The sequence below is a fragment of the Charadrius vociferus genome, unplaced genomic scaffold (genome assembly GCF_000708025.1).
Source record: "Charadrius vociferus isolate BGI_N301 unplaced genomic scaffold, ASM70802v2 scaffold173, whole genome shotgun sequence".
NCBI lineage: Eukaryota > Metazoa > Chordata > Aves > Charadriiformes > Charadriidae > Charadrius > Charadrius vociferus.
The window spans coordinates 7,108,132-7,136,006 of NW_009648369.1; the positions used below are offsets into that span (position 1 = coordinate 7,108,132).

Consider the following 27,875-nt stretch of genomic DNA (forward strand, 5'->3'; position numbering starts at 1 on the left):
CATTGAAGTGACAGTTGCCATCTCCAGGGAAATAAAGAGTAGTCCAGATTTTGCCAGATTTTCCCGAGTTTGCCTGAAACTCTAGACAGCCAAAAAATGAAGAAAAATTTAATTAGTGGAGCAAGCAATTGTGTTCAAAGTGTAGGAAATAATCTGTTTGGGAGTTTGGTGGTGGTTTTGGGTTTTTTGTTTTGTTTTGGTTTTTTTTGTTTGTTTGTTTATTTAAATGGGAGTGGGCACCACATGGTTACCACTGTTGTTTCATTCTTCAGTTCTCTCTGCTAGCCTGAAGGGTGGGAAGAACATCTAGTCTATTCTCTTCCCTGCCGTAGCAGTGTTTTACTTGGGAGAAGAGTTGAGGCTGCATCTTGAAAGAAGTGACAGAGATTAAATTCTCCTTCTGCCCCCTTCCCTTCTTTTTTTTTTTTTTTTTTTTTTTTCCTCTTGGTTCTTTTCTCGGTAAGAATGTTGCCAATTTTGTCTGTTTGTTTCTTTATTTAATGAGTAAGTCAATGATGGTTCAGTTTTCCTTTCCTTACTAAGAGTTGTCCTGATAGAAAAATGTATCAGAGAGAGGTATTTTTCACTCCCTGGGGTCTTTCTGTGTTTATATTCCCATTGTTTTCCTCTTATTATCGCGTTTCTTTCTAACAATTCATGCAAGACTGATTGAGTGGTTTATAAATCCCGTGTCAGCTGGAATACTCGTTGTGCCTTGAAAGTCCTTCTTTCTAGCTCATTGCTAGTGCTTTCAAAAAACGTGTATGATATTTTAATAGTAGACAGGATGATCATAGTCCTTTTTGTAAATTATCTTTTCCTCCACTTACTTGTATTGACTCAGTCAAATATGTTTTGGGGATTTTTTTTTTTTTGGGGGAGGGGTGCTTTGATTTTTTTTTTTTTTTGTTCTGTTTTTATATCAAGTCTAAAGGGCAAACATCAAGTACTTGTTATAAGGACCAAACTTAAATTTAAATCTAGGCCATGTAGTTTTATATAAAACTAAAATGTTTATTTCTTACTTTTGTCTACAGAAATAATATATTTGGTGTGCAAAAATGTTCTCAAATTTAATTTTGGCTTTTATAATCAGAGTGCTGTCATTAAAATGAATTTGAGTGAACTCAAAATGTCTGTTTTAACAGCTAATAGCACTCCCAAAATGAAGTTCTGTCCTCATTCCACCCTCAGTCCCACCACCTCAAGTATGATTGGTTTTAAAAAGTCAGGTACAGCTCTCTTTAGTATTCCCTGATAGGAGACAGGATTAATTCCATAAACTCTTGTCAAGTAGATAGTTACATATTTTTTCAACTGCCTGTTTTTATAGTGTGCTGGGAATAGTTTACATTTCTTTTCAATTATTGAATTTTATTAATTTGAATTATTTTGCTTTGTAAATCCTTGAATTTTTCATGCCAGCCCGGCAGCAGAGTTTGTGCTCGAAGTCTGAGGCCCAACAGCAATCAAAAAAATCTTTTCTATTTTCCGCCTTCTTTATCTGAACCTTCTCTCCTCTCCCTCCCCGTTGTCGTTGACAGTCGCTATCTCTGCATCCGTGGGAAGGCTGCTGCAACCGCGCTCTGCTCTGCTCTGCCGGCTTCTCCTCTTCTTGCGTTGCTCTTTCTTCCCTCTTCTGCCTCTGTTACATTATTGCATTCAATTATGCTTAGCAGCCTACAATTTTTTCCTTTTCTTTTCTTTTTTTTTTTTTTCAATATATATGTTCCTGAAATTGTGTTTCTGAAAAACCTGCCTTTATGGCTGGGTTAGAGTAAGGAGCAGGAACTGTTTTCTTAGTGAAGTTTTCGACAATCTTGTTTTAAAGCGAGTTATATTAAGAAACTCTTGAGCAAATAGGAAAACTACAAGCAGTTAAGCCGATTGTTTAGCCGCGTGTATTAAGATTTTTGTTTAATCTTTATTTGTACCTGCTCTGCTTCAGAAAAGAGCCATTGTTACAAACTGATTGTTTACTGCTGATGTAATGATATGTGCAGGAACCGGGGAATTTAAGTCTGAGTCATTTGAATACTCGGAATTTTGGTTTTCAACCTAACAATAAATATCTAATACTTATAAGGGAATATAAAGCTAGAAAATACAATTTACATTCTATAAAGGCTCAAAAGGAAGAAGTAAAATAACTGAAGTTTGGGGTTTTTTTTGGTAGCCTTTTTGTTTTTTTAAGATTTTTTGTGACCTCTTTGTTAATAAGTCTGTGCTTTTTAATGTGTTTTTTGAGTCCTTGTATTTTAAAACACTCCAGCTAGAATAATGCTTATTATTCACCTACCTGCAAATATGATTCTTTTCGTATCATAATATGCCATGTTGACTGCGAGGAAACAGAGGAGGTAGCTTGCTTGTTTCAGTCAGCACTCAAAACCATACACTTTTTAAAATTTTATTTTCACACCTTTGTTATGCAAGCATGCTTTTCTGTCTAGTTGTCTCATATTCAGATGTCATTTTAAGCACTTCATAAAGATGGTTTTTGTTTGAAAAAAGATTGACAGTACCTGAAGCTCTGCAATCTTTGGAACTTGCTGCCTACTTTCAAAAGGCACTTTTTGTTTTAGTATTTATTTTAAATATTCATAGGTGTTTTGCAACTCAAAAAGACCAGCTTTTAGGGACTCAATAGCTTAATTCACCCACCCCCCTTTTTCTTTTCCCCCCAACTTAATCCAAAATTCCCCTCCTTTGCTTCTGGGCAAAAAAATACTGCATTCATACTGAGTTTTAGATATTTTTTTTTCATGTTGAGAAATATATTTTTTTTTTAACCGTAATTGAACCTAGGGTAAAATTCAGGAGAGAAGAAAACTGAATGTTACTTGTAGGTGTCAGATTTTTGGTAACTGAATCTTATCTGTTATCTGCCATCTCTAAATAAAAATATTTGTTAAAAGATCACACAAGTATTTGAAATAATTATAAAGAATTGTGTTGAGAAAATCTTTATATATGTAAAGTATATATCTGATACTTTACTTAAATAAATAAACCTGCACATGGTAAGCCTTGTGGCCTTGCATCTTTCTGGTTATTTCTAACTTCTGTGTTTTTCAGTGTGATTTTTGTTTTCTTTTTCTAATGGGAAATTCTTATAGGTTTTCTTAATGTACTCTGGAGGCAGCAGCTATAAAAATGGAAATTCATTATGACTCTCCATGCTTCTAAGCAAGAGATGGATCACATAGCAGGAGCTATCAATTTAACCAGTGGCAAAGATGGAGTTGTAGGTTTTTTGGGTTTTTTTGTTTTTTTTCTTCTCGTAACCTTACTGGGGGTTCACAGATTAAATGCATCACGTTTTCCTTGCTGAATAAGCCAACATCTTTGGGTTCAACCCATCAGGTTGGAAGGAGAAGAGAGGAGAGGAGGAGCTCTGCTGTTCCCAGCCAGACTTGTGGCAGCTCTGTGCTCAGTGAGTGTGACTGATGGAAAGGCTCAATTAAGTTGTCAGAAGGAATAAAGATAATGACTTCTATTTAGTCTGCATTCAAAGTTACTCATTCCTAGCATCTCTGTCTGGTTTCCGTGTTAGGATATAATGTCAGCTTCATGTGGAGTCTGTTTTATTTGTTTACAGTATGTACTTTTGAAGGTGGAAGATAAGCAGGAGAGAGTTTTTATATATGAAATAGTAGATATCGGTGGTTGTCCTCCAGAGTTGTCAGACCTATTCCATATACCTATTGGTATATGTCAGTCCAACAGACTCTCTTAATGGACTCCTTTTACAGTGATATTAATGTGTTACTTTCAACAATTGCTGCTAAATAATGTCTTTGAAAAGCAGCACTTTGACACCACTTTACTGCTTCCTCCCACCTGTGCTGGATGAGTATCTAAATTTACACTAAATTGTAAGACCAACCTGCCAGATTTGGTCTTGCTGTGATTTTTTTTTTTTCCTTTTTTTTTTTTTCCTTCAAGCTAAAATGAAGTTTCTTATGTCTTTGGGTGGCTGATTAATGGCCGAGGAGACTGATGAGGGGTATTTAAACCACCTTCCGCTTTCCTAACTTTATGCACAGATGAATATACTGGTTGTATTACTGTGGCTTAATATAATCACGATCTAAGCTGTGATTGTGCATGATTTTAGCCCATTGTAGATGGAATTGAAATACATTAACTTAATTCACATTAGGAAAATGGCAGTGTGAATGTGTTCCAGTGTTAAGCTTCATGCTGTCGTTTAAAAGCTCCGCTCTGCTGCGCGTTTCTGTCAGTACATCCAGTCCCAGCAAGTACAGCTATCCCTAAGAAAAGTAGGCAAGCATCTCCGTGATCTAGCAAATAGCGGCTGTACGCCAAGAAATGTTCCAGCAACAAAACTTAATAGTAAACATTGTCTTTGCCATCATACATGATAAAATTCACTTGTATCTACTGTCTGCCGTCTGTTTAAGTCTGACTGTGTAACGGTGACATGACATGAAGCTCTGTGTGGAGTGAAAAGAACAGTTTAAATATATAAAAAAATAAAATAAAATATGTATCTGCATCCACATCTACTACTGGATAAGTACAGATACATATACTTTCGCTCTCCTACTCCGTTTGGATGGGCTATAAAAAAGTTTATTTTTGTTTGTACTTCTTGGACCTGAAAATTAAAATGTGAATCTTGGAAATATTTTCTTCACTCAGAAGCAAGAGACAGATACTTGAGAGACAGATGCTGTTAGAATGTGATCAAAGCAAACAAAATTAGGAATGCTGGATTCCTGTCACCCCTCCCTTGATACCATTATGCTTGGGAAATTAGCTGGTATAAAGCCAGGAGAAGCTGTTCCTATGCTATTCCAATTTGATCAGTCTTTATCTGGTGCGTCATTCCTCAGGGATTGTAACAGCATGTCATAATTCAAAATAATTTAAGCTTCTTGGTTGCATCGAAAGAACGATGGCATCAGAATAGTAGTTTGTCTTATAACTTTTTCCTCTCTCTTTCATGAGATTTGTTTTACCAAAAAAAAAAAAAAGATGAAAAATACACCTACAGAAAATGGTGGCTGTATGTATGTATATTTATATTCTATCTACATCTGTTTTTTCTGGGCAGATCATGCACAGATGATCATCCCTGGGTGAAACTGGGGACTGTTATGCTACAGAGGTGCCTACCTGAGGAAAAGGAGAACACAGGAAATGAAATTTTGAAAATCTGCCGTTCCTTGTATGACACAAAGCACATGCTCCCTGTCAAGGTAAGGTTTAACTTCAGGTGTCATGGGTATGAGTCTTGTTTTGAGGTCCCAAGTACAAGAAAGATGTTGCCATACTGCATCAAGTCTAATGGAGAACTAACAAGATGATTAGGGGGCTGGAGCGCAATAAACGCAGAGAGGCTGAGAGACTGGGTTCATCCTGTCTGAAGAAGAGATGGCTGAGGGAGATCACATCACTGTCTTTAAATATGCAGATGAGGAAACATGTAGAGGAGATGGAGCCAGCCTCTTCTCAGAGATGCTCAATGATAGGACAGGAGTCAATAGAGACAAGTTACATCATCAAAAACTCTCATTACATACAAGGAAAACATTTTTTCACCGTTAAAATGGTGAAACATTGGAATAGGTGGATATCTAGAAGAGACATGGAGTCTCTGTCCTTGGAGATGTTCAGAACTTGATTGGATCATGTTGTGGGCAATTTGATCTTGTTGGACTTACTTTGAGTGGGGACTAGTTGGATTAAAGGTTTGTTCCAGTGTAAATTATTCTTCGAAGTATTTATAGAAAGTGCTTAATAGTGCATTGTCATTGATGTTAGTGATGAAGCAATAGCTGTTAATTAAATAATGAGTAATTTTCTCACTAATAAATGCATACAGATTTAGTGAGGAATCCTTGAAAAATGTATGGTGATGGGGGAAAAAAACCAACCCTAATACACAAGTATTTGCTTTGTAATAATCATGATGTTTTTGTCTTCCTTGACTATGTATGCATACTTCAGTACAAGCATTCCTTAAGTATAAAATTATTGAAGCATTTTGTACGTAAACATTGTGTACTAATGAAGACACATTTGAGAAATGCTTAATAAACTTCACACAACTTTAGACTAGTCATGTTCTTATTTTTAGTAGGCTGATTAATCTCTTATAATTATCTTCACGCAATCACAGACCGTTATAGAAAACAGCTGATGTTAAGACTGAAAGCAGAATAGAAACAACACGTTCTGTTTAAAATACAGGCAGGTGGGGTGTGGTTTTTTTTTTTTAAATAGTCCAACAGACTGATTTAAGTCAAGTTCAAAATCTATGTAAAACATTATTCCAGAATGTGTCAGTAAGCTGAAATGATAAATGCATTTATTCATTCATGGATTTCACCAAAAATTTTAGTGGAAGGCACGTCTCCCTATCCCTGGGTGTGGTGTAAGTATAGGTAGCTTTTCCTTACAAGGTGTTGAATGGTGCATCATAGCTTGTAGACTCACGGTCTTACTCATGCACAGGAGTAGTCAAACTGTCAGAGCAGAATTTTCTTACTTACCTCAGTGAACCGGGAAGGCAAATCCCACCGAAGGTCACTCTCATACGGCAGTTAGTTTACCAAGAGTTCTGCTCAAGAATGGGTCATGGTTTGCTCAGTTGTCTTAATTGAGTAAACTTTTTCTTAAATTCCATAACAAGTCCTTATTTACACTAGTTTTGGTATTGGTTGACAGCTTTGGTTGGAGGTGCCTTCCTTTTTTAATGGTACAGAATGTTGGAAGAGCCCTCTCTGTAGGTGCGAATATACATAATATGAAGATATTCTGGTCCTCAAGCATAAAATGGCTTTACCAATGCAAAATACCATTTTGGTGACTAGAATGCTGTACAGCAACAGAAGTAGCACTAAAACGTGTAAGTGTACAGCAACAGGAGTAGCACTAAAATGTGTAACTGTACAGTTGCCTACAAACACAGGCTATATTGCTTTAAGTCTCTACTTGGGAAGAGGGGAAATTACATGTGTAAATTTAAGTAACTTATTTGTATGCACGGCTACAGTACTTAAGTGCACAAATTAGAGAGCTGAGATCAAATGGCTGAATAAGAGGAAAATCTGATTACTGACAATTAACCTGTTTAGATGACTTCACATTTCAATAAATACACTGATTAAGAAGACAGACATAGAATGATGGAATTTTAAAACTGAGAGATCACTTTATCACCATGAATAACATTTGCCATTCTTCAGTCCAGAGGTTGTGATGGAGAAAACATTTAACTTCAAGTCATGATGGCCTAGAAGTTAGAAAAAATGTTTCTTTGGATGTAATCAGAAAGGTTTCTCCCTTCCTTTATTCTACCTCCTGCCGATCTTTCTATTTTTTTACAGCCAAGTTCTTTTTCTAATGTTTTTTGGGGAGTTGCATAGCTTTAATCTTTGTATCTGTGTGTGTGTGGTGTTTTTTTTACTTGCATTATTCAGTGGATAGATTTTTCCATTCCTCTTAGTTGAAATAAGCACTGTTTTATTTGCTGGGAATGCACATGTGTTTGGACTGTCTGACATCCGCTGCACTGCCTGATTAATCCCTTTAGAAAGGGGCAAATCCTTCTCCCCCCAGTAAGTGTTAAAGTGTGACTCCTCTGAATATCTCATGTTTTTCTAGCAACCTGTGGGTCATGTGTCAGTTAACATAAATACCTAAATGGGAGAATGCATCTAGTCTCTTATCTGTAATCGCCCTGGGGTCCTACTGGCTATAAGATGCTTATCTCCTGGAATAATATAGCAGCCAGTTGGTCTCCTTTTTTCTCTTTCTGTAGCTGGTTGCTCCCGTTTTTTATATGAGTTTACAGTGTGTGATTTTCTTCATTCACAGTTGTCTCTGATCATTTCGTTCAGATAATTTTGAATTTAAATGCTGCCCTTTGGTCTGCTTTCAGCCTCTCCAGTCACAATACTGTTTGTACTCATTATCCAGCCTTTAAAGCCATCCATGAAAATACTGAATAATACTGTACCCAAAACAGACTCCTATGAAATCTCTTACGTGCCTCACTGGTGTCACAGTGAGCCACTGATAGCTGCATAAGTAGATAGAAATTACATTACGGAAGTTTCAGCTAAATTGTAGTAATCCAGATTTTGGTTTAGGACTTCCCTTGTCCCTCTCAGAGCTAACATCATACCCCCTCTAAGCTCAGCCTCTCGCTGCAGGCAGACACTCAAGTGTTTTCAAGTGCTTATTGCAGAGAAGCAAGCCACTTGTGTTGCCCCAAGGAGCGCTGTGAGCAGTGGTTGGCTGCCCGGGGTTGGATTTCCAGTTGCTGTCCAGAGCAGCAGTGCCGTCGTTTGTGGCAGATGTAGGAGGAGATGTTTATACTGTTTGGACAATCTGCTTGGCGAGTTGTCTGGTCCCTTCCTGTGGGAAAAGGGATGGAGGTTGTGGGAAAAGGGATGGAGGCCACTCCACTTCAAGGGTTTGCGAGTTGGCCCACACTGTCCTACACCTTATTTTCCTGGTGCCTCTGACAGTGCTTCATGTCACATTCTCAAAGTGTCGCTAAACTTAAAATATGCCATAGTGATGGCCTTATTCTTAACTACAGAACCTGTTGCAGAGGCCTTCAGAAACGTTTTTGGTACGATGTTTTCGTTTGTTTTTTCATTCTATGTTTTGATGGGTTTCATGGACTGGGAGTGTCCATAATACTTTTCCCCTTGCGTGCCTGCTTTCTTCCATGTCTGAAAGATAGACTGTGTTTCTCTTTTCCAGTCTTCTGTAACCTGTCCTGTTCTCAAGGGTGATGTCTCTTAAGTTGGTTTATTATTTCTTTAGGTGTTTTGGGGTGAATTTTTCAGCCCCAGAAACATCTTTTTTTATTTGAGACTGAATTTTCAATGCTGAAGTTTCACCCAGTATTATTGTCTACTGTTAATTGTTCATTTGCCTGAGATCTTTTAATAAGAATTGAAGCAAAAAAAAAAGGTAGTTAACACTTTGCTTTTCTTGGCTTTTTGTCACTGACTTTTTTGTATAAGTATGTAATTAATCATGATGTTGTATGATAAGCGTACCAGGATAATAGGCAGAGCAGTCTTACCTTATGAGAGATACTAAAAAGGAGAAGAGTGGATAAGAAGTGCCCTTCTCCATAAACTGCTAGTGAGACTGGCATTAAAATAAAATACCCTGTTAGTATAGCTGCAATCAAGAGGACACTGAAAAACAAGAGGCAAAAGAGAAAACCTGCAAAAATTATTGCACAGATGAAAATATCTTGAAGTGGAAGACTGAAAGAGTGCAGTGTATTAACTTATCAGAGAACAAGAGGTGGTTGATTTTATTCTGCAGATATTTTTAGATGGAACAGAAGCTATAAAACTCTTTTCATTTACAAAGAAAGGCGTAACAAGAACCAATTGTTTCACGTGTAACACTTCAAATTTTAGCATAAGACATGATATTTTGACAGTAAGTAAAATTAATTGTTGGAATGTGTACTTCTTCAAGAAAGATGATGGATTTTGTAGGTGAGACTGGATATGTCTGCTAGACATATTATCAGGCACAGAGTTACTCAAGTCATCTGACCGGTACCTACCTGAAATCTAATGAGCTTTGGCTTCAAAATCTGCTGGTGTACGATAAACAGAAGTTAATTGGATAGCTAAACATGTGTTTTCTTATGTGGAGGCCATTATGTCTCTGTGATGAGCAAAGCAGATTGTGTTAGAACACGTCCCATTACCACGTGTAACCACTACTAGAGTATAATTGTAAAGCATCTAAGAAGAAAACAAAATGCTGGCATATCATCCGAGTTAAATGTTATTGCTTTGAAAATAGCAATGTTAATATCTGTATTACTGCATTTGCTTGCGGAGAGACTTAGTTTTTCTTTATTTAAAGCATCTAATTGAGACAGCAAACTCTGATTCAATATCTGCATCTTTTCTCTCCCTGCACTGTTAAGTAAACATACAGTACCTAGTTACATTTTACAGTTTGCTTAGTTTCCTTCCACCTACAATAGAAAAACATGATTTGGGTTTCTTTTAGAGAGCCTTTTTATACTTATGGGTAATTTCTTATGGCACTGCTTCTCCATCTAGTTTTGAGAGGCTGTTTGGCATGGCAATACTGCTGTTTTGTTCAGGTTATGTATGTTCTGACTCTTGGAATTTATTTTACTGAACGTAAGCTGCATTGATTGCTGTGGATACACCTTTTCAAGAAAAGTAGACGTGTGAATCTCTAACTTTGGGTTCAGTAAGTTTGCTGGTATGGCAGACATACTGCTCAAAGGAAATACAATGGAATATGAAATTATTAGAAGTTTAATAAGCATACAAGTGATCAGACAAAGCTTAATGTATTTATTTAATCTTCTTATTCCTTGTTCCTATATCATATCGTTCACCAAAAACATTATCACTAACAGTACAGAATATAAGTTTAGAGGGAACAAGTCTGGGCACGACAACAAGCCTTACCTCAGTGGCTCAGAGCTCAGTGTGATAGAATATATCCTTCTAGGTAGTGTTTCTTGAAGGTATAAATTTAGAAAAGATGGAGCAACATGCAGCCAGGTAACTGCCTGTGCTACCAAGCAAGGCCAAGTGTCTCTGCAGTACATTGCAGTTGGAGCATTTAACATCTCTTCATCTTCAAAAAATTCTTAGGCTTTTAGGTACACAGCTACTAAAACTGTGCTGCTGCTAAAAGTATAGTTGCATTTTTGTCATCAAATTGTGACATTTGTCATTAAACTTCAAAAGATGTAAAAAAAAAAAATAATATTACTTGCATTCTTCCAACTTAATATTTAGCTGATGACCTCTTTGGACAATTGCTCTCTAAATGTTGGAGCGAAACAGAGAGCACCTCTAAGGGTTGGATACCGTTTTCAAGGTGACTGTCATACAGTACCCAGAGCACTTAGTAGGTCATGGAATACAGGACATCTCTGGACCTCATTGGAAGTGGTTGTGGCAAATGACCAAAATTCTTGAAAAATGACAAAAAGGGAAAAGGAAGTTATAATTTGATTCATAACTTAATTTTTTAGTCGAAATACTTTTTAATGTATAAATGAATAAATTACTGCAATGCTGAGGGGAAAAAAAAAAAAGCCAAAGTCACAGGTAGGAGGTTTTGTTTGCTTTAACTAAAGGGCAAGTTAAAGATTTGGATTTTTTTTTTTAAAGTGATTTCTCTGGCCAGTTTCTTCTTGCAGAAGATTTATGATGCTAAATGTGTGCTATATTACAAAATATGAGAAATTAGTTGAATAAGGGAAAGTTTATTTTCTCAGCTTTAATTGCCTATAAAAATTTGAAAAGATTTTGCAACAGAGCTTTATGATGTTGAACTCTGGTATGTAATGTTATTTCCTCTTTATTTTGTTCCACTTTTTTGATTGCATAATTGAGTTACAGAAATGTCACAGGTGTCTGTTAACTCTCTTCCTGGGCTTTGCAGTATTTCAGTAAGCACAAATATATTAGTCCCACAGAGAGCTGTGATTGCTCTGTTCTTCCAGTTAAACTCTCGGTTGTAATGGTAATTCAGTACCTGCCTTGTCTTAATAAAACAAGTGTTGCACTTATAACCCTGTATTCCACTTTTTTAAAAATTTGTCCTTTCAAGTTTCTGAAGAGTTATTTCCAAGAGGAAGTTCATTTGTTGTAAAAGTTTGTTTTCATTTTGCATTTGAGATAGAATTTTCATAAATTTTAGTGTGAACGATGATGCTAGTATCTCCAGAGATCTCACCGAATGAGTTTACTTTTATTTTCAGTGTATAAAAGAATTATGTTTGCTGCTGCTTAACCAGTCCCTCCTGCTGCCGTCCCTGAAACTGCTGGTAGAAAGCAAAGATCAAGATCTTCACGCTGTGGCACTGGAGCAGATAAAAGCTGTTGCTAAGGTATGTGCTGTTGAATTAACCACCTTTCCGAGTTTGAGGTAATAAATTAGCTCTTTTATCTTCATATAGTTGGCAGAGACTGTTGAGACCCTTATCATTATTAAGATTTGCCACAGCTATTGTGTCCACAGTGAGCAATAACACAGGGCTAGTAGGATCTTTTATATATACTTGAGGTGATTAAAACTCATAGCACTTTATTTAAATTATCTAGTATGCTATTTTTAAGTCAGTGTGGTGGAACAGAAACTATTGTATTTATATGGAGTAGATTATTATCTCTGTGTTCATATTCTAGCTCTTGGGAGTCTTTTAAAGTGATGATAGTTCATCAGATGAGTTAGCTTGTTTCTGACAAACTTGGCAGTCTGCTCATATACACATGGAGAGTCGTTACATCACTGGTTTTGTAAAAAGGTTAAAATGCAAGATGATATGTTTGGGGACTTTCATGCAATTCTAAACAGATTTTACTCAATAGTGCAGCAAAGTTTCTGGAGAAAAAAACCTAAATACTGTCTTTTTTTTTTTTCTGTGGATAAGAACTGAAAGACATTACTGTGTATTTTTGAATTGTTATATAAAGTTACATTACTCTTTTTTTTCTGTGTATTTGCGTTTCAGTTAAGAAGGAACACCTAAAAAGATGAAAGCTAGTCTCCTAGACAGAAGCATTGTATTATCTTTTATGGGTTTGTTGTGGCTTTTTTTTTTTTTTTTTTTTTCTGATGACTGAGATAGGTTTAAAACTTCTTCAAGCTCTCAAATGAACTTGTGCATGTACAACCTGTCTTTCATGGATTTTATGTTAGCTATGGTCTGCGATCTGGCACTCTACCATAAAAGAGAAGGGAGGTATTGTCTCAGATATTTATATGAAAGGGAATGGCTTTCCTGTGTGGCAGAAGTAAATGCATTGAACATTTCCAGAGTTATAATATTTCGGTGGAAAAAAACCATCCCTAATATTTCCAAATTCAGCACCATATCTTAGGGAGCTCTTGGTTGTATATTACAATATAAAATCATAATTGATGGTAAATTTCCCATATGCTACTTAAACATTAAACTAGCTGTGTGGAAGCAGAAATGGGACTGTGTATATCTTTTTAAAATAAGCATCCACAAAACACAAAAGCTTTGAAAATTGATTTGTAGGAATTCAAATTGAAATTATAACTTTTCTTTCTGAGACGCACAAAGTAGGCAAACATTCCACCGTTTCTGCAGGAGCCTTCTAGGGCAGGCCCTCGGCTCTAGTTCTGTTAAATGCAACAAATTTTTCAGACTCCTTGGTTGCAACAAACAGTGCAATCCTATTCCCTACTTTCACACCATCATTTGTTCCCTTCCAGAGATGTTCTGGATCTCTTCCCAGATTTCTCCCTTAAGTCTTTCCTCCTCATGTGCTGTGTCTTTCCTTCTTAAGCTTCACATTGTGTTCCAGAAGCTTCTCTCTTTGCATCCACTGGATAGCTTGAGAAAGGATCTGTCTCCTTCCCCTTCAGGAGGACTTCAGAACACAGTGGTGAAGGCCAGTCAGAGGAGCAAAGATCTGGAAGCACAGGGTCCATCTCAGACGTTGCCAGTTTTCTTTCAGAAGGACTTAGTTACCAAAATGGATGAAGCACCAGCATTTTTAATCTCTTCTGTATGAACATTTAAAATGGTTGCCTGGAATGTGGCAGGGCATGTGATATGTAATACACATCTGCTTGTTTCAAAATTCCTATTGTATTTGGCATCCAGTATGAATATGGAGCATTTCCTAGTCAAGTTTGGCATTCTAAGTAAAGAACCACAGGTTTTTATGAAGGTGTTCCTATTCCCTTTTCCTTATGCAAATAAACCACAAATATTCTGAATTTTCCACAAAAAGTAATTTTATAAATATTAACCACCAAAGCAATAGTAGATTATCTTTAGTACATTGATAGTTTTCTTTTACCACCTGCAATTTTAGATTTTGTGTCTGCAAAGCAAGATGTTTTTGTAACTGTTTTTAAACAAGATGGTCTCATAGAAAAGCAATGGGGGATCTGATATACGCATGGACTTTCTCATCTATATGTTCTTGTTAACTGTTTAAAATTGACTTTTTTGTTAACAGATGAAAGCTGCTGTGTAAGTGCCTAGCTCTGAAGCTTGCCAGCAGGGATTTGTGTCCGAGTACATTTTATTTAACTCTTTTTAAGCACAATGCTGTGCAGTAGCACTTTTTGAATGGCTGCTAATTGTATTGCTCTCTTAACTGGCCTTTTCTCTCTAACGTGCTGCGGCTTTTAATTTTCTACACTCTAGGTTGATTACATTATATTGAAGTTTTAGGGCCAGGAACCATATTATCTTCTTACTGATATAAAGCACTTTGTACACCTGTGCATGCCTAAAATAATTTTCTTTTTGGCCTTCTTATGCAGGAGGCAGCTTGATAAGCTGCTTTTAATTATTTCTCCTAAATTCAGTATTCATTTGAGCACATAGTTCTGTAAGAGTGCTGCATAACCTAGAATTTTCAAAGCATTTAGCTTTGGTCCAATGTTTTGTCTTAAGTCAATGAAAATTTAACTGTTGACTTCATTACATCAGGCATAGAGTTTATCCAGTACCTTGAATGTGACATTCCATTGCCAGTGTTAGAAAAGTAACTGGTACAGAAGAGTGCCATGCTAAATTTAAAAGCTGTTCTTATATTGTTTAGAAAGTATCTTTTATTCCTTGTTTTATATGCATCTCTTCTGATTACATTAGTTGGTGGCGCACTAAAAATGCGTATATTGCTTAGCTATGTTGGTGTTGTTTATTCCTTATAATTTTGTATGCGTACTTTTTTGCTTTTTAAAAACAGTATTTGGACTGTTAATGCTTTTTTGTAGAATTCTTAATGAATTTTTCATAGGCAGCCCACTTCTGCTTGCATTAAACAGGAAAAGGGCAAATAACGTCTGGCAAAGGGAAATCATAGTTATTGATTCCCTGACATAGTGCTAACACAGCTCACAAACATGGCTGTGAGAAAAATACAGCACTTGCTTGCTGATACTATGTATTAGTTAGCCATTTGTTGTATGTTGCTGACAGCTTTATGGATGTTTACAGTTAAGGATGATGCTGAAGTGCTGATACTAGGAATTGTGTAGCTTTTGCCTGTAATAAAACAAGCAAGCTTTTGTGTAAGCTTTTTTGAAATTGCAGACCTCTCCTTTTATTGTGTGTCTTTTTATAAACTGCCACTTGTCTTTTTTGGATAACAGAAATAACTATAATTCCTCTGTGTTGTGTGAATAATTTAAAAAATCTGTTTACTTAAATAAGCTTATTACTGCCAATAGCTCTTAGAGTTTGCCCTTAAGAGTCAGATGGTTTTTGAGAATGGTTTCAGTGTTGTCTGTTCACTTGGGTATCTTTCAAAGATTAAGACTGACTTCTATGCTTCTGACAGAGCAAGTAAATATTCTGTTACTTGTTGGTAGTTACATTGTTTGAACAGCCAACAAATGGGAGTTAATATAATTAGTGCAAATACATCTTCAACCAAGGCTTTCATAGCAACTAGAACAAGAAAATGTTTTTAGTTAATCTAACATAATGCCTTAACTCAGTTTGCGTACTATGCTTTCAGTGATGAAGTACTGAGACTACCTTTGCAACGTGATTTATTGAAAAATTTAATATGAACAATCATAAAGAATCTGTGAAGTAATGGAATTTCCAGTTGTCTCCATTGTCTTACGCCATTCATGCCTACTCACTTGGTGTGGCTTACCTTTTAAAAGAAATCTTGTTAAATTATGTGTATAATAATAGCGATTATGGTAAAATATCTCTCTCTGGTTTTAGTTTTCTAGGGTTTTTAAATCTCTTTGTTTTCTTTTTCTCCCTATTTATTTGTCCTATAGCTATAGACTCCATTCAAGAATAAAATGAAAGGTGTTTTTATCTCCAGTAGCAGTGGAGAGCTAATACACTGGGAAATAGCAGGTTCAGTTCTTCTCTGCTGTTACATCAGCAGGAGCTCTTATCTTTCCATTAGTATCCATATTTCATAGTGCATAAATTTCATAATGCATAAGTTATGGATGAAATATTGCCTATTGGTAACACCAGAACCTCTAGGCACCTCCACAAACAATGCTGATGGAGAATTGCCCCGACCCGCACTTGCCCTTTAGTTAGGCAAAAGATGCCTCCTGACCTGCTCTTGCTCAGCTGAAATTCTTGCTGCAGGAGAGATTTTTTTTTTTTTTTCTTTTTTTCAGATACACTGCATCATAGCAAGTACATATACAATGTCCATATAGGCTATATTAGCAACCAGAAGAAATACTGGGCACTGATATGTGTCCTTGGTCTTGGAGAGCGGATCCACGAAATTCTTAGATTCACGGTTGCTTGAATTTGTGGAGGCCTCAGTGATTTATCAGTAAAGCCTTCTAGATGCCTCAAGTTCCTCTTCTGAGTACATCAGCAGAGGGGCCACCTGTGGCGAAGCTGACCTTCACCCACCTATTTTACACACAAGCTTTCTTAAAACTTGCAGGCTCCCTGTCTCTGCTTTCCCAGGGGACCTGCTGCCTCGGTGGAGCTGAGTGCCCCCAGCCTGAGCCCATTTGCAGTTGGTAACATCAGTGTGCTGATGGCGAAGCCTCAGGCAAGCACGCTTAACCCTTGCTAATTACACACTGACAGCGCAAGACACAAACTGTCATTCTGATTCAGAAATACAGCAGTCAGCGTAGGGGTAAATACAAGTTGTACAACTGCTTCATGTTTGGATCATTTGCCAAGGGCGTTAGGGAAACAGCTTGAATCCTGTGTCCTCTCCAAGAGCAGCACTTAATAGTCTCGGATAAGACTCCTACCCATTCTGCTGAAGATGTGCAGAAAGAGTTCAGGACTTGTGGAGACAGAGTACAAGTGGGTCCTCACTTGGGTACCTGTTGAGGGGAACAGCGCTGAGATGTGATTTTCCATCTGTAGATGCAGATCCATTTATAAATTCTGCATTAAAGAGACATCTGATAAAATGCGCAAGCCCCATTTGAAGCAGAGTGCTGTAGCACTGCTTCAGTGGAAATTATGGCTGCATCTGTTGCAATTCTGTTTCTGTTCTGTCTCACTTTCAAGATGAATATGCATGTCGCTAGCAGGGAAAGGTATTGATCATCACACTCTAAAAGAGCGAACTAGTCATCGGAGGTACCACTTGAATGCCTACATCTTGAAAGTAGATTTCAACGTCTTGAAAGTAGATTTCAGCCAATACCTAAATAAATATGTAAGCCAAGAAAAAAGAAGTCAAGATTTCCTCTCCTTAGCATAATTATCCCCATTAGTTCTTTTACTCGTACACATGTGCATTGTGTGTGGGCACCACGCTAAATCTGCATTGTCAAATCCTACTGAAGGAGAGATGGATATGAAAAAGTATTCTCCCATTTAAGCCTTCCAGAAGTAACAGGTTTTACAGTAATGAAAAATTTAGCACCCGCAACATGGAAGTCCAGATAGGCATAATGTACTCTTGAGTTTGTCATTATTGTGGTTTATAGTTTATTCACATGTTCGCACAATATGGAAAATGGTTGTGTATTCATTTGTGCAGAAGATACCTGCACCTCTGAGACTTGCTTAAACTGCTGTCAGCTGCATCCCGTATCACTGGAAGAGTGTTTCTGGGATCAGCAATAAACTTTTCTGGAACCAGTGTTTTAAGAGTTAGTTAGGATCTTGGGATAGTAGGGGCTCTGCGTATGAAGGCAGATCAGAAGTGACTCATGAATAAGACCCTACCACTGCTGTCTGCCCAGAAGCAGCAGGTTTTTAACACTGGGATGGTAAGGTTGCGTTTTAGTAATTATTTTAATCTGGTTTTACTCTCTTGTTTACAAGTCTTGTCAAAAGAGTGATTTCGAAAAAGCAAATATAATACCATTTAGAGACTCTGTGTCTACTGTAGACTGATATTTGCTGTGCATGCTAGAAGTATATACTTTGCAGCCAATCTGTGCTAATTTAAACAACATTTAAAATATGATTGAAATCATTGACAAAAATCTATGTTGTTTTGAATTAATATTTTTAAAAGGTAAAATTTTGCGGATCAGAAGTCCCTCTGGAACAGTATTCTGGCTCCCATGAAGGGAAGAATTATAAGTCTAGCCCTACAAGAGCAGGGCAAATATATAGGGTCTTTTTCTGAGATGCTGCTCTCCCACCTTCCAGTCATTTTCAGCTGTATGTATTTGTGTACTAAGTAATTGCCAGTGGTTTTCTTCCTCCGTTTTGTCCAGTTTAAGGAGAAACTTGGATGAGCTTTTATTCTGCAGTATCACTTGCCAGAGTTCAACAGTGTAAAAAAACAACTATTTCCTTTTATTTACTGTGAATCTGATCTACTAGATTCATTTAATGCTTCATAGTTCGTTGGGTTTTTTTTTGGTTTTTTTTTTTTTTATGACAGAACATGTTTAATCAATCCCTGTATGCTCCAATGATGTCACTATCTGCTCTGTACCCTCTAAGCTGCCTCTTTTATAGACTGGGGACTCCTGGGTTTGCTGAGTCATTTCTTGTACAGGCACCATATTGGACTCGCTGTGGTGTATTTTTAGTTTTGAATATGTGCTCTGTGTGTTCACCTTTATATTGTTTAAGTAGTTTTTTGCTTTAATGTTTATTGTTCTAATTTTAAACTAATTTTAAATAGATGTAGTCTTAAAGTAAATTTAAACTCATTTAATTTTTTAAAAACTTACAGCTTATACACTGAGCAGCAATGCTTAAATAAAACTATCTTAATTAAGGTTTTGATATATACATTAATTTATTAGAATAGAATATAACATTTCAGTTGGAAGGGACCTACAACGATTGTCTAGTTCGACTGTCTGACCAATTCAGGGCTGACCAGAAGTTAAAGCATGTTATTAAGGGCATTGTCCAAATGCCTCTTAAACACTGACAGGCTTGGGGCATCGACCATCTCTCTCGGAAGCCTGTTCCAGTGTTTGACCACCCTCTTCGTAAAGAAATAGACAAGCCCAAAGTCCTTAGCTGCTCCTTATGGGACATTCCTCCCAACCTTTTCACCAGCTTTGTTGCCCTCCTCTGGACACAGTCGAGTACCTTCACATCCTTCTTAAATTGTGGGTCCCGGAACTGCACACAGTACTCAAGGTGAGGCCACACCAACCCTGAATCCAGCAGGATCATCACCTCTTTGGTTCGGCTGGTTATGCTGTGTTTGATGCACACCAGCATGCAGGTTGCCCTCACCCCCAGATCCCTTTCTGCAGGGCTGCTCTCCTGCCACTACTCTCCCAGTTTATGCTTGTGCCCGTCATTACTCCATCCTAGGTGCAGAATCCGTGATTTGAACTTGTTAAATTTCATCCCATTGATGATTGCCCAGTGCTCCAGTCTATCTAGATCCCTCTGCAAGGCTTATTGTCCCTCAAGAGAGTCAACAGCACCACCCAGTTTGGTGTCACCAGTAAACTTGCTAATGGTGCAGTCAACTTCTGCATCCAGGTCGTTGATAGATATATTGAACAGAACTGGCCCTAGAATTGAACCCTGAGGAACACCGCTGGTGATGGTCACCAGCCAGATGTGGCCTCATTATTGACTATCTGCATAGATGTTGGTAAGGAAGTTCTGTGTGTGCATTTGTCTTTATTTAAACTAATGACTGTTCCGTCATGTGCAATTGATATCCAAAATGTTGGCATGATCTAGAGTTGTAAAACTGATAAAAACAAATAGTTAATCTGTCTTTCTCAGCTGCCTATTTTTATACAGATTTCTCATTAAACCTTAGCTTCTCTGTGTTCTTCCCACACCTGTCAGACTCTGCTTAGATTTAACGAAGAGTTGCAGAATAGATAGTGGCCTTAGCTGCGTGAAATGCCTTCACGGGGTGTGATTGCCATCTTGTGTCTCCATCCAGTTGCCTGGAGACAATTGCACTACAAAGGTTTCCTCTTTCTGACCAGGTCTTCAGACAGCCTTGAAGTCAGAAAATGGGAAATGTTAATCAATTTAAACCTACTGGACTATTTGACCTTAAGGATGAGCTGTCAGACAGAACCAAGAGCCTTTTGTGCACTCTTTCATGATGTGTAAAGACACAATGATCTCGTTTATGCATGAGTACAGACAGGTTGCTTTGCTTCTGTATTGCATGAGGACATCTTCATCCCCATAGTATAGCTCAGATGTTTAATGGTTTTATGCTAGAAAAGGTCCTTTACTTTCAGACTTGTCTCTCTCCAATTTGTAGGGTTTTGGCATATGAAATTCTACTGATCTATAGGACTTTTCGTTAACTGAACAATAGCCTAGAAAACTAATTTAAATCAGACTTCCCATCTGCTGTTAATCTCATTATTTTAATTACTGTTTGTGTTTTAAGTTCATAAAATCAAAGTCTGAAGCCCTTTGTAAAGTTACATCCTACATACCGGTGAAGAATAGATCACGGGGAGCTCAGAGGTGGGGAGGAAGGAATGTCCCTCCAGCCTCCCATTTCGTGGGGAGCTCAGAGGTGGGGAGGAATGTCCCTCCAGCCTCCCATTTCGGAAAAGATGAGAGCTATTCGGGTAATGGCTTAACATGCTGCATGGTGTGCTACAAGATGCCAACACTAGGAATTTTATATAATTATCAGGCTGTCTTCAAAAGGAAAACATGTCAGTCATGAACATATGACAATTCAGAGGAATTATTGAATAATTAAAGACTTAGAGAGCGGTCAGCCTAAATACTGGGCATCCCTACCGTTCTTAGAACTGTTTAGTAAACTGGACCTAGATCTGCTATGCAGTATTGCATTAGCTTTGTAATCCATGAGAGGTTTGTGTAACTAAGTGTGAAAATGTTGAAGACTTGGAGGAAGTGAAGTTTATTTTTAAGATTTCAATGGAAAGAAAACTACAAATATCTAAATGAAGTAATGGAAGAATAGCATGAGGGTGAAACAGCAAAGTCTCCTCCTGGTTAACATGATAAAGCCATTCTCTTTTGCTGGAAAGCTTCTGAAGTTCCAAAGCAAGTGAAAATAGTAGATTGAAAGTAATGATCATGTGTTATTAATGGTAAATAAAAAGAGTTATTTGGAGAATATCTTCACCTGAAGTCTATTATCTAAGGTTTCACACTTGATAAAGCATAACAGCTTTTTGTGCTACAATATTTCATGTTCTGTCTTTTTCCTTTTTTAATTATATTTTATATTGCGTAGAGTGCATCTTCCAGAATAGAGCAACAAATTATTGTGTTTCTGTTGCTTATCACATACAAGCTTTCAGTCATCATGATGACTTTTCAGCTTTTTCACAGGAGAGAAACTTAAATTCGCCAGTGTAAAATTATTTAAGTGCAATGAAGACCTTTGTACTAAAAGAATTTGTTCTTACTTCAAAGGAAGTTCTTTCTCCTGTAGCTAGTGGCAGATTTCTCATCCACTTCCATGTAAGGAGCTACCTGGTAGTTCCTTATGAGCTCTGTATTCCTCTACAGGCAAGTGTAATATTGGTTCCTCCAAGTAAGATGCCAAACCTCGGGAGTCTGGCAATGCCGTGCATTCAAGAGAAAATTATGTACCTGCTCTCATTTATGCTTTGAGGATACTGTTTCTGGTTGACTACCTGGGTAGGGAAACTGGAGAGAGTAGTCCGTGGTCCATGTTAAATTGTGTGCCTGATCTCTCACAGTGTATCTGAGTAGGCAAGATTTTTACTAGTACATTTGGTTGTCTGGACTAATAGATTGTAATTATGTTTAATCTTTCTGGAAAAAATAATCCACCTGCAAATTGACACTGTTACATGTTACTACGAAATGGTTGTGGAAACTTCACGGCACAGAATTGGGTTATAAGCAAGAAGTGCCTGTTGCAATGTGCTCGTGGTGGCAGCAGTGGGGGCGAGGAGTGGATGAAGCCCGTTGCACGTGAACATGAGAAAGCAAAGCTCTGCACTGTTTTAGCTTGAACAAAAACAGAGAGACAAAAAAGCTTTCAATGGTGTCCTGAAAAGAATCAGGGTTAAATGTTTTGTTACACGAATTAGACTTAAAATTGCTTCATTTCAGCTGTCAAGTGTTAGTGCCAAATCTCGGTGTGCAGTAGCCACGTCGTGGTCACACAACAGTAGTAGTTGAACTGGTCTTCAAGGGTGCCACATCACTGGGACACAGGATCTTTATTACCTGCTGGTACCTTTTTTTTTTTTTTTTACAGAAAATGAAACAGAAGCTAAACAGACAATTTAAAAAAAAAAAAAGTTATTTTGTAAATGTAGCACAATTTGATTAATTTATCTGTAACTTAATAGGATGCATTCATTGAAAACTGACTATTGCCTACCCGTCTTTTGGCTGGTTTTATTCCCATATGCATTTGTTTTATTGCACTTCTTGAAGTGGTAACACACCTAAGCTGATTAAAACAACACTGCATTTCAAGGAACCTAGGAAAGATGTGCCAAAATAAACTGAAATAGCATTTCAAGTATTCTGTAGTGGTATTTGTAAAGATATAGGTAAGATTTTTCAAGAGAATGTCTGCTCTCACATATCAAGTAATGGCATTTTTCTAAGGCATCCAGGATGTGTAGCAGCTCTGTGCTCCACGTCTTTTAGAATATAAGTTGTATTTTTCTGAAAAATCTCATCCTTGCTGTGAGTGCTGAAACTCTGGAAAATCTGGTTGAGTCCGATAATGTTGCCTCTTATATTAACAGGTAAAAGGTAACACATCATGCTAGTGAAAGTGACCAAAATATATATTCTGGTCTGACCTTCCTCGGGGTGTCATTCTTGATGTGGAGGTAGGTGGTGTGGTCCGTTCTACACTGGGGCTGAGAACCTGTGAAAAGTCTGTAAGGCTGTTCATGTAATCCTTGCCAGGTTGTTCAGTGTCTTGATTCCTTAACTTTGTGCAGGTCAAATATGTGATAGAGACTGTTAAAGATATACTTTTACATATTCTGACATATGCAAAGTGTGTATCCCTGTTGTTAATCCATACAGAATACTCATCTCGCTTTCAAGGTCACGCTGTGCAGTGAGAACAGTCATGTCGCCTTCTAGTTGATGGATGTATCTGGTAATTAATTCTTAATTACTTTGGATTTTTCTTTCTTCGTAGGTTGATGATTCCAGTTGTGATGCTGAAATACTTTCCTTGCTCCTCAACGCCAAGTTAGTGGTGAAGTGCGTATCTACCGCCTTCTATCCTTGCCTTATTGACCACTTGCTGGCTAACCAGGGCGAAGGAGGCTGGGATGTAGAGGAAATAGCAAAACAACTTAAAGAAGCAGGGTTCAATGCAGAGGCAGGGTCCCTCCTGATGTCTCATCGTGGGACTCATCCTGCGCTCAGGACTTTTACTACCGCCCTCCAGGCTGTTCAGCGTTGGATCTGAAAATGTTGAACTGCCGCATTTCCTATTTGCTGGAGATCTTACAGAAAAGGGAGAAATTGTTGTTCTAGTGAAGTAACAAAGTTATTACCTATGTTTTGTAGAAAATACAAACAGCACGCTTACAGTCAGTTCCCATATACTTCTAATTGTTTAAAAAAATTAGTGGTGCGGACCATATCATTCTGTCATATGACTAGCAAAGCACTGAATCTAATAATCCTTTTCAGATCAAAGTGTTAAATTATTACACTCTGTGACTTATAAATGGAACATTAGTAAGGTGGCAGGTTATATACGATTTGTATTAATTTCTGTAAGTAATTTACTCTTGTCATAATGTAAAACTAATGTAAAAATATAATTAAAAAGATATATGGAGCAACAAAAAATAATCACAATGCAGAGTAATTTCTGAGAATTTCAAAACCTTAAAATTTGGTATTGTGCAATGTTGTTACCGCAGCTTTTGTTGGCAATAAATAAAATATTTTACATTTATTGTAGTCTCTTTTTTCCTCCTCTCAGACAGATAAGAAAAATATTTTCTTTCTTCAGCCACTCTTTCTGAAATTCCTGTCTCTCCTCAGTGATGTTTATTCATAAAGACAAGCTGAACTTTTCTATACTTGCAGACAGTTCTAGTCTTTGAGGTATATTCCTCTGCAATTTGAGAAGCCCCATCTCAAATCCTACACATGTGAATGCACTTTCAAAGTATTTTACTTACATTTCTCCAGAGTTCTGAAAAATTAAGTAGGTGTGTTTATTTCCAAATGCTTTTTTGTCTTAATAAGGCAAAGTATTTCTTATTGTTTTCTCAGTTTTTTTAACAAGGGGACCATCTATTTATTACACTGCATTACCAGAAGGTTTTGATGTTTCCACGTATAGGAATTTGTTGTCAAAATTAATCTGTAAATCTTTTCAAAATTAATCTGTCTAATCTTGTGTTCAGATCCAGTATTTGATTAAATAATGTGCAGAAACGGTACATAAGATATGATCACAGGATAATACAGATTTGAAGCGATCTGTACAGGTAATGTAGTCCAACCTCCTCCTCAAGGCAGGGTTCCTTTAATGGGCGAGCAGGTTGCTCAGGGCTGTATTCAGTTGGATCTTGAAAACCTCCAAGGATGGATGTCCCACTGCTTGGTTGTTCCCGTGTTGAAAAATTTATTACGTATAACCTCTTGTTTGAACCTGTCTCATCGCAGCTCCTGCCAGTTGTCTCTCATCCTCCCACCGTGCGTGCTGTGAAGAGCCTGACTCCAGCATCTTGATAACTTTCTTGTAGGTATTGGGTCCCCCACAGCCTTCTCTCCTCAAAAGAAACAAAACCCGAAAGAAGAAGAAAAACATTCTAGTGCAGTGATTGCAGTTCTTAGGTGATTTAGCTGTCTGTACCGTGCCCACAGTGCAGACACTGGTGATGGATTCCATTAACATGGGTAATAGTCAGTCAAAATTTGGCAACAGAGGGATCCAGTTGAGGTGCTTCAGTAACAACCCTCCTCTCAGCTTTCTGCTATTTGGGATAGTCAACCCCTTCGTTATGCACGCTGACTGTTACTGAGAACAGTAGTTTCTAAAATCCCCCTTTTTCCTAAATGTCAGCCTAAATGATATAGAATAAAGAAGAGTGGGTTAAAAGCTTGAAGTAGCTATTTCATTACAAATTTGTGTTACTGAGTTCTTTCCTAGACTTCAGGGTTTAGAAATGGGCGATGACATTTGCGGAACCAAAACTGACTCTATTAGAATCGTCTTTGACTTGGGATCTGCTTTGTTTCATCAGCTTTTACTGACTGTGAAAATTGTTCAGATGTTAGCTTTGCTTCCCACCTTACGTAGAACTCTTAACAAGATTTTTAACAATGCTTTAATTCTTAAGATTTACATTTTTCTTTTTTTTTTATACTTGCTGGCCTCAACTGTCCTTCAGTGTCGTACAGAAGATTATCTCATCCAAATTTATATCATTCAGCTATATTGCCTTAATTCTGTTCTGTTATGTTAGCAGTCTCAAGAGCCCCAGATCAGCAAAGCAAAGCATACTGGAATTGTAGAGAAAAGAAAACTTAAAAAAGGTAATGCAACTGGAAATGAGTAAATGCAGTCAAACAGCAAGGCAAGAACTCCTTGGGTTATTCTGTAGAAGGTATTTCTGTACTTTACGATGGAGCTTTTTGGTCTGTCTGCATGTTTTGTTCTCAGGTTAGTAAGTTCAGTGCTAGATTTCTTGACTGTTCTCATTCACAATCATGAAAAGTTTGTGTTTAGCGGCACTTTAGAGCTGAGCTGTAGATAAGGCTCTAATGAGTGTTACTGATCTTCTGTCCATTTTCTGTGTTGCTGGCATTACAAATCCATGAATCCATGATAAATGTTTTCCTTGCAGCCAGGACTACTTCTGATCTATTCTGTATTCAAAACTTTTTATCTATAAGGAACAGTTTTAGTATATACATCCAAAATGATCAAGCCTATATGTATGTTCCAAATAAAATAAAGTTTAAGAAAAAAAAAAGTGAAAGAAGATGCACATACCAAGGATATGTGTATCCCAATGCCAGCCTTTTAGTATCTTATTATTTTAAGTGTTCAAGGCCAGGCTGGATGGGGCTTTGAGCAACCTGGTCTAGTGGGAGGTGTCTCTGCCCATGGCAGGGGGGTTGGAACGTGATGATTTTCAAGGTCCTTTCCAACCTAAACCATTCTATGATTCAGTGATCTTCTGTATGGCAGAATAGCATTTGAGGCTCTGGGACTGACCAAGAAACACTAGCAGATGTTATTGTGGGGTTTTTTGGTTTGTATTGTATTGTTTTTAAGGTTAAGAAACTCACTCACCTTGGTATTATTAATAGTACTTAGGACAAAAAAAAAAAAATATCGCAAAAGTGCTGAAGTGGCACTTGAGACAGTTCAGTTTTGTCATTTTGTTTGATTTGCAGTTGGGATCTGTTCAGAATACAGCATGAGCTGAAGGGTTTTTTTACTCAAAATAAGTCCATGTCCTGGAGATGCTTGTGCTCTCTAAGGAAGGTGAATTAAGTGCTCAGTTGTGTCCCCAGGAGCAATACTTCCTAGGGCAATTAATCCTCTTTTTGCCTGAAAAACACTGATAGTGTTTGCATCTTCGAGGAGCTTTTTGCTACCTAGTAGGTGTGCCAAAGCAGCAAAATATATCACCTTTCTTTTGGATAAGTAGAACCAGAGATTAGGGAAGAAAGATCATAACTCACAATTTCTTTCTCTGCTGGAAATCGTAAGTGGAGACAGTATGTCATTGCAACAGATGTAGAGTAGACACTTGTATTTATGAAAAAAGCAGTGCAATTCAATGAGTGGGGTGGCTACATACGATTCGGATATTTTCTTTGTATGGTGATTCTTTCTGTGATTTATTGTGTTTGACATTCTGCACTGTGAAAACACTCTTTGAGAGGATGGCCATAGAACACGAGTACCTTCATCATAGAGGTAAAACACTTGCAAAAACACAATCGTTTTTCAAGCTTGTTTTATTTACCTCTGCTTTCCCTTCAAAACCCCGCATCTGGACAAGTATTCTCTGCAAGGCCATGAAACAGTACGCGGACTGTGCAGTGCCCGTGTTACCCACAAAACCGGGGTGAAACATTGGGCCGTTTCCTCCTGAGGGGGATGGTGGGTGACCACCCAACCAGCTCCTCCCGCGGAGAACGTGTTGCTTATGCAGCAGCACAGGATGACAGCAGACCGCGTAGGAACTGAAGATTTTACCTACTGTCATCTGTCAGCAGGTGAGTACTGCACGAGGAAGCCCTGGCTGGAGAGCAAATCAAGGGCAGGGCAACAGCAAACAGCCTCGGCAATTGAAGTAAATGAAAAACGGGGCAAAGGCAAGGATTTCGCCAGGGTTATATTTCACTGCAAAACACACAGCGAGTAACATCCAGCACCTTGCTGGCTTATCACACTGATTGATGATAGACGGAGAGATTCTGAAGGAAAGGAATGAACACAAAACTCGAAGTGTTCCACCTTCAAAATAGATTTATTATTGTAGCATTGCCCACCGTGTCTGCCACATTTCCTACTTAAAAATTTCCAGGTTCCTAAAGTCTAGTATTTTTAAAAGAGAGTACACGTTTCCAGTAAAGCCCCTAGACTGGTCTCATTCCCAAGGTTGTAGGACCTGATCTGTATGCCTGACTTGTCATAAACTCGTCTGTCAACCAGAAAAGCTGCCTCCATTATTTATGTGTTTACATCTTTCATTTATTTCACATGATGCCCCTACTTCTTATATCAGAAAAAAACTAAATCACTCTTCACTCTTCCTGTTTTTATGGACTTCTAATATACTCGGTCTTAGTTCTGTCTTTTCCAACCTGTTGAATCCTACCTAGTGTGCTTTATTTCTCTGTATCTTTTTCAGTGTATTTTTTGAGACATGGAAGGGCGGAGCAGAACCATGCCTTGTATCAAATGCTGTAGACACACCAAAGGTTCATCTAGTAGCATAAATATGCTTTCAATTTGATTATTTAACCA

General features: G+C 37.7%; 1 protein-coding gene across 1 annotated transcript in view; it reads left to right on the top strand.

Moving 5' to 3' along the window:
* The window catches only part of NBAS (neuroblastoma amplified sequence), a 181,109-nt gene extending 157,776 nt beyond the window's left edge, over positions 1–23,333 (top strand). Inside the window, exons 49-51 of the mRNA XM_009885333.1 lie at positions 5,084–5,228; positions 11,777–11,905; positions 23,058–23,333. Coding sequence (XP_009883635.1) covers positions 5,084–5,228; positions 11,777–11,905; positions 23,058–23,333 — 550 coding nt within the window. The remainder of the gene's footprint in view (positions 1–5,083; positions 5,229–11,776; positions 11,906–23,057) is intronic.
* The last annotated feature ends 4,542 nt before the right edge of the window (positions 23,334–27,875 follow it).